Genomic DNA, 13,937 nt, shown 5'->3' with positions numbered 1-13,937 from the left:
TGGCTAGCAGAGCTCTTTTCCCCCCAGAAGTTCTCAAATTATTTCTCCACCGAAAGGGCCCACAGGATTCCAAGCGGTCGGCCGATACCTGAGGACCCCACCTCCCACCATAATTGCCAAGATTCCTTCATTTCCGCAGCCAAGATGCTTTGCTGCAGATAGCAAGGGATATCAGATTGTGTTCCTCCCAGAATATAGCAGGGAGGTCCAGTAGGCTCACAAGTCCTTTGACTCAGTCAAAAAGAGCCTGATCTCACTGGATATTAAATATGCCGTTTTATTGCCCGCACAGCTAAAGGTCTATATTCGGGGCAGGGTGCAGCTCTTCAACAACCCCAAGGAGGCATGGACATGGTTAGAAACTCAAATACTGTCTGCACTGAGAGCCAGCGGCTGGGAGGAAGGCCGAGGCCAGAACCTGGGTCATTTCCGGTTTTCTATGAGACTCAATTTATGGAACATTCAGCAGTTGCCGGAGCGGCTTTGTAATTGATGACCAAAGGCTGATTCATAATTTAACGGGCAAAGATCTATGCCTATCAGATCATTCCAGCGATTCATGGTATGGGTCAGTCCCGGGCAGGGTACAGGGGACTGCCTGAGCTGCCAAATGCTTGCAATGTTTCTCCCACATCCGTTTGATGTGGTGTTTGGGCGACAAGTTGGAGGGAAGTATGGCATGGGGGTGTCAGGAGGTTTTTGTTTTGGTTGAGGTTGATCTGCTGCTTAGCAAGGACATCCAGAGGGGTTGGAGCAGGACATGGATCACAGGCTACTTGGGGAACGGGGGGGCTGGGAAGAGGGTGCTGTCTGGCAGACGTCATGATACAATTCCTGGGGACGGATGGCACATGAGGGGGTAGTTTCTCTTTTCATGTGGAACGTCAATGGGCTAGGCCCCAGCATTAAACACAGGCTGGTGCTCCAGTTCCTCAAAAGATATTCACCAGACATAGATCACCTAACAGAATCACACTTGGCTGGGACGGAATGCACATTTTTCAAGAGATCCAATTACACACTGACCTTACATGCTGGTTTCTCGAGGGGGGGTAAAGGGAACACTAGTGCACATACGGAAGAGGGTGCCATTCTGAATGCAGGACATTCTAGTGGACCCCAGGGAGAGATTTGTTGTTGTGATATGTGAACTTTGGGGGACCGTTTTGGGTATATATGCACCGCCTCACTCACGCTCAATCGGTTAAATGACCTTCCAATCAATAATAATCCTATCTGACACGTGGATACTGGAGCATGGACTTCAACAAATTGAAAAAGCAGTTTGCGCACAGCAGCAGGGCTTCACCGAGCAGTTCAATGGTCCAGGAGGATGCACCAAGTTTCGCTTCACGATTCCTTTGTCGATGTTTCATCCAGTGGTCAACTCTTCCTTCAGTCCAAGAAACCTCGCCTTTTATGCAGGTTTCTCCCATTCATGCACAGCCTAGCTGTCACTCACACGGCAGGGTGGCTGTCCTGTAAGGACACTTAGCAAGCCAATCAGCACTGGGTGCATTTAGGTGACCAAGGAGACTAAGGACAAGGAGTTTTAAGCACGTCCCTCGCTTCCTGCCCTGCCAGACACACTGGAGCCAGAGGCGGGTTTCAGTACTGACAAACTGGGCACCCATGGCAGCTGAGGATTCAACCTGTGGTAAACAGGCACAATGGTAAGAAAATTAAACGACTGTCACAAGCCATTTAAAGTCGTCAGGGTAAACTAAAGAATTTGACATGAGTAAGTAGGCAAAGGGGCTACTAAGTAACCCCCCAGCACCCCACATAAGATGGTGTGTGCTGGACCTAAAAAGGAAAAGGTAAGTAAAGTCAATTTCACTTTACTACTCTTAGGAACAGTAGTTCACCCAAGAGAAGGTATTTAAACCTTATGAGAAATCCAAAGGACTTCTCTGTGACACTGCAATGAGGGTGCTGTGTGTCACAATACAAAAAGTAGATGCCTATAGAGTTTGTCAGACTCCAAAACAAAGAAACACAGAGTGCAAATCAGATCACAATACATGAGAGAGTGAGAAAACTGGTCTCAGTCACTCCAGGATAGAAATGTAAAGTCTTAAAGTCCAGCAGAAGATCTTGGGGTCTATAAGGCCGAATGGAATTAGCACAGACATGATAATTCTCCCTAACCAGAACCCAATAAGTAAGGACCTCTCCTCATAAAAGTCCACACTATGCTAAAACATGTTATTTCTGTACAAGGGCCCACTCCAATTATCAACACTTACACTGCTTACTAATGAAACATATTGGCGCCGTCCTTGCCTTTATCATACAGTAGTGTCAACAGTGCCCCAAATCCTTCCCCAAAAGCCTGTTTGCATAATAAATGCTTCTTGTAAGCAACCTGTATTGTTATTGTAAATCAAGAAATGAGCCATTGATGTCCAATCATACCTTCCCATTACTGCATCAACATGGCTTACTTAACAGTGATTGATTTGTTATTACAATGCCAATTGTATGTATTTCATTTTCCCTCGGTTGGGGTGAATAGGTTCAGTGTTGCCTCAATATTCCCATAAGCAGAATAGAAAGATCCATAAGACGTCATATTCACTTTTGGTAGAGGAGCATGAGTGGTCAGTTTGTGACACTTTGTTGACAATTGCATATGATCTTTGTGTAGATCCTCACAGAAGTGGTTTTTAGATCTGTGATCTGTCTTCTTGTTTGATTTGATGTCATTTATTTGAGAGAATGAAGGATTCTGGGTAAGACCAAATTAATGTTTCTGTTATGCATTGTTTCTATCTGAGAAGGGATGTGTTCTTGATCCGTTTGCTTTCATGTTTCTTCTTTTCATCCTTTTTCCATAAATTTACTTCACTCATGATCAATAATCTGGGTGTGTGGATTTCAGAAAGAAAGCCAAATTAAGCAACTCATTACAAACATTGGTATTTTAGCTCATGCGTTGAAGCATGATGGTTAGGGTAAGGGAGCTCTTTAGGTTGAAAGAATACTCTCTGTTAGGTGTTTGAATGAGGCTCTGGAACATCGACTAATTCTGAGGATGCATATTCAGGTTTTTGATTTGAGCTGTACCAGAACTAGTCTCATTCTTCAGCGTTTCAGTACATACCTTGCATGTTCATTGAATCATTTTGCATATTGTGGGGGTGAAGCGTTCATTAATCAAATCTGGACCAAGTAGGTTAACATTCAAGATCAAATAATATGCTTGATGCCACCTTTCTACTGCAGAGAGTTTATACATGAGGTCAATTATGATGAACTATACAAAGACTGCTTTCCTGGATTTCAAGGACAACCTACATTGTGATCCAATTAGTTTAGATATATCTAACGTTCAGAACAATTTCATGAACTCACTAGTTTTGGATGAATGTTGAATTAGTGGTAAAAGGGTCGTTGGGCCTGACCTTTGGGTTTATCTGTCAGTAACTTTACTTTAGTTGGTGGGAGCAGGATTGGTGTTTCTGTTTTCATGTTTTTCCTTGATAATATGTCTTTCAGATATTTGAACAGAGGCCTGATTTGTGTTCTTTTTTTATTGGTTTGAGTAAAGCTGATCCTCGATTGTGAGGAAATCTTTGTCTTTGTCTTTTAAATCAGACTAGAATTGCGGTTTGGTGATAGTTCTGCTTTTTCATCTCAATGTAGTCTGCATGCAGTCAAGTACAGTATGTTTTTCTATTTCTATATGGAGACTGGTTTTGAGAATCTTACGTCTCTTTGCCACCTCTGGTTCTCAGAATTGTAAAGATGTCTTATTGAACTCGGCTTCCCAGAAGTTCTTAGGTCTCTTCACAGCCTTTGGTTCTCAGACTCTCTTAGCTCGTATCATGACCTCATGACCTCTTTTAGTTCTATTGAAGAACTCTGGTGTTCATCACGACTCTCTTCACTCTAACGAGTACTCGCCATTCAGAGCCGCTTTCATAAAGACAATACTTTATCCCCCCATGCCTTGGGTACTTCTTCTCAGGGACTTCATTCTGGTTTCTGTCCTTGGTGGTAGAACCTGGCTCTGGGTTCCACCATCAGTTCAACATTAATCCTGATGGTATTATCTCTGTCATAAGTCTGCCAGAACATCTTCTGCAAAGTTGACGGCAGGTAAAATACCTGAATTCAGGTAGCAGTTTCCCCATGTGTCTAGGGAATTGTGAGTAGAATGTATGTTTACTACCAACTCATGCCCCTATTTGGTTGTTTCCCCTTTATATGCACCTGGTCTGGTGGGTGTCTTCGTAATCTGGCAAGATTAGCCTTTTCCCTCAATGCCCTGTTTTGAGTCCTTTTATTGTCTTGGTGTCCTGTGAGATTTTAAAAGAAGGGTTGAACCATTACTGTTGCCCTTCTGTTAATGGGCAAATATTCATTTGTCTGATAATTGTATATTGACCACCTCCAATGTTTTAAGCATGTGCCGGACTGTCAGCACTACCTTCAAAGTAATTGTGAATGTCACCATGGCTGCGCAGTGTTCCACACATTTTGTTGCCTCCCCAGATAGCCAGGTTTGTGTTTCCACCAACCACACATTGCTGTGAGTTGTCCAAACAGTGTCTTTGCTTGGGTCCTGAAAGTAAGGTGCTTTCCCTGTATGTTCGTGCTTCTATTTCCCTTTGTGTTATTAGTCCATTGCACACTCACAGTTCACTTATTTTCTGTGACTTGCTTTCCTGAAAGCTCATGGTTCACATTTAGTCCTTGGCTTGTGTTTTTTGAAAGCTTCCAGTATGAATCCAATCTGCAGAATTTACAGACTACTTGTAGGTTTGAGTTTACTGAGCTCTTGTAGTCTTATTCTTCTCTGTTATTTGACTCTAATAATCACCGTGTCTATGGACGTTTAGTCCCCGTTCATCCTTTGAGGTGATGGTATCTTCAAAGGGGTTATATGTGTACTGTCCTCAGAGGGGGAATCCCTCTCTGTTGACACTCTTAGAGGCACATTGAGTAATGGTTGTACCACCCTTGTCCCCTGAGGCTAGGCTTCCTCAGAATAAATTATGGGGGGTTCCTCCAACATATCACAATACCATCAATTGTTATGTGTGTGTATATGTGTGTTTATCTAAGAAGGAGGATTGTTTCAGGAGTATTCCGATGTGTTCTCGTAAATCACTAGCCTGACCATTGCAACACAACACATGAATATGCCCTCTCCAGCAATATCAGCCTTTAAGATGAACAACTGGCTGGAATGTAAAGTTTTTGTACTGTGCAAACTGCCTCTGGAATTCTCTTGTCCAATGGTCTTTTCATAATGCATGTTTTTACAATTGTGGCATTCATCTCTGTTGTGTATTGTTGTTTTTTGGCAGCAATTTTCACAATAAACCTTTAAATCCCACTTCATAAGCACAATTCCATCTTTATTTCTATGTTTTATTGTCTGGGAACAAACAGCTACCCCTGTGAAAACACATAACCACAGTACTCCCCACATATAGGAGTCATTCTTTCTACCTACAGCTGCGACCAAATGTGCTTAGCAGAGAATTAGTTTGTGATCACAGAAGGAACAGACTCTCCTAATCTTACGTATATAATTATAAACATATAATTTCTCTTGCATCCCAAATTCAAGAAGCATCAGCTAATTTATGCCATTTGTACACAATTCTTTGCTTGTTGAAGCCCCTTCTCCGATAAACTGCTGAGAAGACTTTTTTCTTTGGCTCGTCCATATTTGTGGGCTGGTTCTAATATTAGCACCCAGGGCAGGGAAGCAAAGCAATCAGGTTGGTTGAATCGTGGGCTGAATCCCACGATCTCAGCCCACGTTCCGAGGAGCATGACGGCTGCTTCACCTGCATAGCCAACTTCCCTCATCCAATCCCTTCCCCTTTGTTTTTTAGATCCCGTGCAACCATCTGCCCCACTTACCTGGGTGCCACTGCTGCCGCTACGTATGGCGTACCGTCATTCAGATCCACGGTGGCCATCTTGGGTAAATGCTTTTCTTGAATGTATGGGACTGCTAACATTGCTGCTAACAGATCGAAACATGTGCATGTAGTTGCTGGGATATGTAGAATGACTGGTAAAACAAATGTTTTTTTCTTTTTCGATCGAATGACCATGAATAAACGATGTTGGAATTGAATGAAGTTCAAATCCCAAACTCCATACTGAACACTATATGAAAGTGCATTTTTTGAAACTGGCAAAGTACATGATTGTTTTTTGGCAACCAATAGGTGTTGTACTTAGGAGCAAAACATTGTCTCGTTGATCGGCAGGTGGGCCTACTGTTCTTGTGTGTATTCTTACATTGGGTACATAATTAAAAAAAGCAAAAAATATATAACTACTTGGGATTGAAGAATACATTTGTGAAATGGATATGCAAATTGACCGCTTTTAATGATATAAACTCTGATTAAAAAACTATATAATATATATATATATATATATATATATATATATATATATATATATATATATATATATATCCACAGAATTAATCACACCTGAAATGTCATCAGCTATTTGTCAAGTTGAATGTTCTATGTTGTCTTCTTGTGTTTTTTAAAATAAACACAATATACAACTATGTGTATGATTTATATTTGCAGTGAGTCAAGCTGGTGTTGCCATAGCATCTGATATGTGTCCTGATCCTGGAGTACCTGAGAATGGAAAAAGAACAGGATCTGATTTCAGGTATGCTTGTTCTTTTGAGATGTACATTATTCGGAGTCGAAAGTGTGCTTTATTGAAAGACCTGTTCAAATGAATGTTTTTTCCATATGTTTTTGCTTCTTTCCTTTCTTATTTTGTATGTGCACGATTCTGTATTTTAAGGCCAGAGTGGGACTGATATTTGGTCTGGCATGTTCGATTTCCGATATCAGAATGCCATTTTCTGGTGTATAATAATGTAACATATTTTGCACTTTTAAATCATACATATCACATTCACGTTATGTATTGTAATTATAAACACCTCAACACAACCTCTTGCAGCTTTGTTGCTGTCATAAAATTCATATGGAAAAGTGCACAGTGGCACATTTAATATCGAGTGGGTGAGCTCTATGCTTCACGGATGGCCTCTAATCACAGTTCCTTCTGTGTACGTACATTGTGCCTCATTATGAGGTTGCCGGTCTGGAAACAATGATACCGGTAAACTTGCTGGTGGCGTCGTTTCCGGACCGGCAAACTACGAGTTCTGCGAGCGGGTACCTTTCTGCCCAGCAGGTTTTACCTGGCGGGTGGAAAGGCACCCGCTCGCAGACCTTGGCGGATGCATCGGCACTGTTGCAAACAGTGCCAGTGCATCCGTCCTCCCCATTCGTATTGAGTCCAATGGGACTCGAATGGGAATGGGGATTTTCTTTTTTTTTTTTGCGTCTGGCCGTAGGGACTGACGGTAAGTCCCCATTGCTGGGTGCTGGAAAAATAATGACTCAGATGGCAGCCGTGCCATTTTTACCGGCACGGCTACTGCCAGACTCATAATGAGGCCCCTTGACATATTTTAAGGGCTCCCAACCTCTTTCGCAGTGGGTACATCTGCACTCATGCACAGGAAGGAGCTACAGCCATTGATAAATCATGTGTATGGCATTTGTCAGCGGTTGTCGGTTATATGTCACCCTCAGTGATTTGGTCTGAGGTAATGTTTGTTCTTTGTTAGAGTATGTGCTGGATAAGAGTATGCAGGAATCTATTCCGATCTGCTTCTCAGATTGTGTCATCCACCAACTCATACTACCTCTGTTTTCTTTGCCCTGGTCAACCATAGGCAGTAAACTGTGGCATCTAACTGTTCATTGTTTCTCTGCTGGGAAAACTGTAGTTAAATGCCTGCTCACCCTACCCCATTGCCATTCTCCTTTTTCTAGGTAATGATTCATGTTTGAGTTTACAGGCTTAATAGGTCCCTCTCCATTAATGTATTACCCACAGTACATGTGAATTCCTGATTGATATCTGTATTGGCTTAGGGATGTTGGGATGCACGTATTGCGTCCCAGCCAGGCAGAAACGTTCATGCTGAGAAAGACTTATTAGTAAACGCTGCAGTGGGAGTAGTTTGAATTTTGCACGGCAGAAGGCCCATGTATCACTTCTTGGTAGTTTTAACACACAATAGAAACATTATCTAGCAACACAGAAAGAGCAACAAATGTAATAATCTTGCGGTTGCAGAGGGTATAGATAGGGCATTGTATTATATGCCCAGTGTATAGATGTAATACAGAATGCCATGTCTTGAGTAAGGTGCAAGAAGGGAGCTGGAGTAGGTGGAGAAAGTTAAGGAGTCAAAAAATTGATGCAGTAAAAGCGAGGTCAGTGGGTCGACATGGCAAGAGTGTTGCCATATTGGATTCCAGTCATAGCACACAAGCATAATGAAGGGCTTGATGAGGAGCTGCAGCTCTGTTTAATTGTTATTTTGTTAATCAAAGCTTTTATTAGCTAAGTCATACTTTATATTATGTCTGATGTCATTACAGATGTAACCAGTGTTGTTATATATCATATAAACAGTGATGTCACCAGTGATTTCATCATTGATGCCATAGGGATGTCAAAATTGTGGTCCTAGGCTGCACAACACGGGATGCAAAGTTAAGGTTGCTTTAGCTGAATTTCAGGGCATTTGTTCTCTCGTTCCCTGTAAGTTTTGTCCTTGAATATATATATATATATATATATATATATATATATATATATATATATATGGAAAGAGAGGAGGAGAAGGCGAATCGCACTCCCGCAGGCACAAACATGAATGCCAGGTTCAAAAGGTTCGGAAAAAAACAAACAGACACAGTGTAAGAATTACTGATGTCTTTAATGTTTTCATAAGGTAAAAACAAAACGCATCGTGCAAAAAGCAAGTACACGATACATAGCAGCACATAGAAGACGGAACAACAACAGGACGCCTAGGGGCAGCAGCCTGCAAACAACGCGTTTCGCGCTATACTAAGCGCTTGATCACGTACGGGGGAGAAGGTAGGACAGTGTAAATACATTTTCAATAGTGGTCCTTCAACTATGTCAATGGCAATGGCTATTACCAGTTTCAAGGGGACAGGGGCGGCCATGTTGGAGAGGAGTGTGCATGTATGCTAAAACATAAAAGATTAGAGCACAGTGCTTTGCAAATGCTTTTATCCAGCAAGAAGGACCTCAAACATGTAAAATTACATATGAGGGGACTTGACAACATATCAATACAAAGTGTATAAATTATTAGTGTGATAATCGCATAGCATAAAAGATGTAATAAGCCACACTCGAAGTATTAAAAGGTCTCCCATATAAATGCATAGTTAGTCCAGTGACAAAGGTTATTCCCAACACTAAAAATAGACAATGCAATACAATGACAAATGAAACTAGTCAACCACAATTAGATGTAAAATCAGGTTAAAAACAGTCGGACTGGACCTGAATGTTAAAAATTAGCAGCAGAATAATATAGCCGGCAAGATATTTTTTAGTGCAAACAGCAAGGATAGTAGCTAAAACATCAAATATCAATTATAAAGTGCAAAAGAGCAAGATAAAGCAGCAAGGCACCAATATGCCTATCCAGCCTCCAAATGGTGGATATAATAAAGTGCTGGTGCATCAATCTGATGAACTGTGCAAAAATTGCAAAAATTAGCAGCTGAGTCATCAAAGTGCAAGTGCAAAACTTGATGTCAAAATATCTGAAACTGGCAAGATATTTTTTGGTGCGAACAGCTGAGATAGTAGCTAAAAAATCAAATATCAATTATAAAGTGCAAAAGAGCAAGATAAAGCAGCAAGGCACCAATACGCCTATCCAGCCTACAATTGGTGGATATTATAAAGTGCTGGTGCATCCATCTGATGAACTGTGCAAAAATTGCAAAATTTAGCAGCTGAATCATCAAAGTGCAAATGCAAAACTTGATGTTAAAATATCTAAAACTGAAGGCACAAAGGTAGTATAACAGATCCAGAGCATACAGTAGACTAGAACAAAAATTTCGAAGCATTGAAGAATAATAAAAAGTAATGTCAGAAAATGAAGGGAATGAACAATATAACTAAAACAAAGGACCACATATAAATCCCCAAGATAAGCAAGGCATAGTTGAGACAACACTCCCCCAGTTGCAAAATAATCAGCTAAAACAGACAGGTGAAACCAAATAATGAGCATAAGTGCAAAAACAGAAAAAGATCAGTCAATACCTGCGACTAAACATGTTTATATATATAGTTCTGGGCCGTTTAGGTTCTTCGTAACTGGAGGGTTCATAAGTGATCGCACTGTTTATGTAATTGGGCACCTTCTCTCTTACATTTTAGGTTGGTCCATTGCCCAAAACATACATATATTTTTTGTCATCTTCTTTACATAACAGAGGGAAATATGAAGCTTAGGTGGCCCCTTTTTTTAAATTAGGACATACGCACGTATGTCCTATTTTAAACATCTATTTAATTTTTCTGTTCTTTGAACAAGTGTACTTGGGCTCATACAAATTTAGGTATATACCTTTCTTTGTGATTTTCTTTTCTCTTTCCCCTGTTTCTTCCAGACTATATTTTTTCTTTTAGATTCTATTCCATTTATAGGCCCTTCTTTCTGCACATGCTTACGAATGATTTTGTGGGACCATGTGGTTTTGCTGAATAGGTTACCTTGGGTTAATATTTTTTTAAACAGTATTGGGTAGAATGGAAATAACAGGCATTAGATGTGTAGAACTATCTTTCTTGCTTTTATGTATAGATCAGTTATTAGAAGCTAACTAGATGTTTACATGCACTATGCACTTTATTATGCACTATGCACTTTATTACATCTTATTCTAGTATTACATCTAAGACTAGGTTGTCTTGCATATTTGCACGGATTCAATATTTAGGTAATGAATGCACCCAACACTTTAAACATCTCCGTGTAGGATACATCAGTAGCTGCTAAATTGCTAATTGCAGTCTGACCATTGAGGTTGGTTATTGCATATTTGCACATCCATGCATATTTGCACGGACATAATATTTGGGTATTGAATGCACTAAGCACTTTAAATACCTCCATTTAGGATATATCATCAGCTGCTAAACTGCTTACTGCAGTCTGACCATAGGGGTTGGTTATTGCCAATTTGCAAGTTCAGGTATTCGCATTTTTTATTTTCCTAAATGTGGCACATTTGAATAAGTTGCTGCAATACGTACTATGCACTTTATTAGCAACAGACTGGTCTATGCTGGAATATACTTTTATCCAGCTAAGCATTAGGCATTTTATTTATTTACTAATGCCAGTTAGTCACGTGATCTTCAGCAATAGAGATTCTTTCATTGGTTACCCATTTGTTTATTATCCATTGATAATGGTAAGCAACTTTATAGCCAGCATCTATTTTGGGGATAATTATGCTATGGTTCCCATACTTTACATGCTGTAATGATTTTGTTGATATTACGAGCTGTTTGGCGCAAGTGGCATCCTGAATTATATTGCCCTAAAGCAGCATTTCTATACATTAGCTCTGAGAGCTCTAATGCCCGTACTAACTATTAATGCTGGACAAATGGTTGTAACTTAAGAATGTTGAGAAATGTTTTGAATTTAGCATTTCATTTTCTCATCACGCACCTGTGAGCATTTGGTTTTGCAATTATTTTACGCAAACAGAAATCACTACGAAAACATGTAAAGCGCTGGGAATGAGTTTGATATGCATTTACTATGGGCATTGTGCAGTGTTTTGTAAGGGTTAAGATGTCTGCTATGTTAGTATTGAGACAGCAGTCAATTGTCTTGGAGACACTCTACATTGTATACTGGGGATAGAGTTACATGAGTCCATATATAGTCACCTTGTCTATGTTTACACTGTTCTACGTGATCAAGCGGTCTGTGTGCCGTGAAACGCGTTGTGTTTTGTACTTTTTCCTATCCATGCTGACTTTAAAATAAAGGCATGTCAGTCTGGACCAATTGGGTTTTCTTTGCCTTAGTATAGAGAGTCATTAAGGCTTTCTATATTCGAGTTTTTTTGGGAGTGCATTCCGCTTAACACATCCCGTTTCCAATCTGGATCGGGTAATGGGTTTTTTCTAAATATATATATATATATACATATACACACACACACACTCCCCCACACATACACACACGTGACAAATATAATTTACTCAATAGTTGTGGCACTGGGAAGTCCAACAAAGTGCATTTATCCTTTCCATTTGAAAGACATGTTTTGGCACAAGGGATTATTAGGTTTTCTCCAGGTCTAAAACACCAAATCTAACTAATCGCAAGCATAGGGGAGACCAAATTTCAATACAGTACCCTCAGCTCATGGATTGATGGTTTGCTTGAAGAGCGGAAACAACTGGGATAGAGAAACTAGGGGACTTCCTTAACAGTAACACTTTGAAAAAAAAATTCTATGATAACATAAGGTACACATTAATACAGGAACATCATAAATATGCACTGGCCAAATAAAAGGACAACTGTGTAATTGCTATAATACCTATTGTAGAGGTTAATGTAAAAGACACATACACATGCATGTTGCGGCACAAATGTTAAAACAATACAGTGAGAAATGTAGACATTTTGCAAAGAAGAATCAGTCAATCAGATCTTTGGGAACTGAAGGAATTACCTACGGATTTAATTGTCTGCATGTTTAGAAACATCCCCAGAGCACAATACTTTGAAACTGGCGTAAATAACAAGTAATGTCTACAAGGGGTGCTCCTACTAGAGCATTAAAACAGGGATGATAATGTTGAGGGCATGAGAAGAAGCTGTGGGATGCTGAAGGGACACCATGTCTCACAGATTCACATTGCTAATTCCAAGAGTCATTTCGTCTAATGTGGGTTTTGTAAACTCTCAAGTTAAGTCAAACAGAAAGTCCGAAGGAACTTGATATACGGGGTGAAGAACCTTGGAGATGGAAAGAAAATGCAAAGACAGAGTGGGGAAAGCCTACCTCTGCTTTAGGTTAACATAATTCATGAATCTGTCATATTAATGCAACAGTCTCCTCCAATTCGTTATTTTGGTAATTGTCATTTAGCCTCAGCAATTATGTTTGAGATGAAATTAAATTAAATTATATTTTATTTATATTACGCTCATAGACACGTGTTTCAGAGCGCGAATGAAGGTGTTAGTCCCAAAATGTTGTTCCATTTGTGTTCTGGCACCTTACGTCAATCAAAATAATTCAGCCATTCTGAGGTCTTGTGCTAGCTTCAAGGAACATATTCCCGCTATTAAGACCAATGCCCCTCACAGAAGGGAGAAGGCACTGGTATCTGAACATTTAGAAGATATAAGGAAGTAGCAAAGCAAGGAGTGCCTCCAAAAAAAAGAAGGGATCAGAAATCTGATACATGCATATATCTACAACCATCAACATTGGGAACAAACTCAGCTATGTGGAGTGGTTTTTCCCATGAGAGTGCTTCAACGTAGCCATTTATCAACATTTGTCATTTGGTACAAAGTAACTAAATAAGAAACCCTTGCCCAGGTCTTATCTGAACATCTTGACATCCTTGCAGTTGGAACAGAACTATGCAATGTTACATGTTGCTCTTGTATTTCATCTTTTAGGGCAATGGTCTTCATGGCTCCCTCCTTTCACAAGGATCCAAATCCTTATTAGGGACTGTTAAAATAAACGAGTTCCCAGAAGTATTACACTTAAGCAATCCGATGCCAAAAGTTTCACTGATTCTTTGCATATGGATACATTGAAAGGAGAAATACTGTGCAGATAAAGCAATCTGATAGGTCCCTTCTCATGTAATTGACAGCACTGAAAAAGAAACATGGACATAAGAACAGAGGCGGCACACCAACACCTTGCTTCATTTAAATATGTATGGTTCTTTCAATTATCAGTAATAGGTAGTTACTTGCTCCCAGGAGAAATAACACCCAATAAACCTCACAGAACTTG

At 40.1% G+C, this 13,937-nt stretch overlaps 1 protein-coding gene across 2 annotated transcripts in view; it reads left to right on the top strand.

The window, feature by feature from the left end:
* The window catches only part of CSMD1 (CUB and Sushi multiple domains 1), a 5,442,057-nt gene that overhangs the window by 2,678,353 nt on the left and 2,749,767 nt on the right, over window positions 1–13,937 (top strand). For both annotated transcript variants that reach the window (XM_069606098.1, XM_069606099.1), the window contains exon 8: window positions 6,576–6,663. In XM_069606098.1, the coding sequence (XP_069462199.1) occupies window positions 6,576–6,663 (88 nt within the window). The remainder of the gene's footprint in view (window positions 1–6,575; window positions 6,664–13,937) is intronic.

Source organism: Ambystoma mexicanum, chromosome 4p (genome assembly GCF_040938575.1).
Source record: "Ambystoma mexicanum isolate Mex_15411 chromosome 4p, UKY_AmexF1_1, whole genome shotgun sequence".
In the NCBI taxonomy this organism is placed as follows: domain Eukaryota; kingdom Metazoa; phylum Chordata; class Amphibia; order Caudata; family Ambystomatidae; genus Ambystoma; species Ambystoma mexicanum.
The sequence above is the reverse complement of the archived record's forward strand: the minus strand, read 5'-3'. Positions and strand labels throughout refer to the sequence as shown.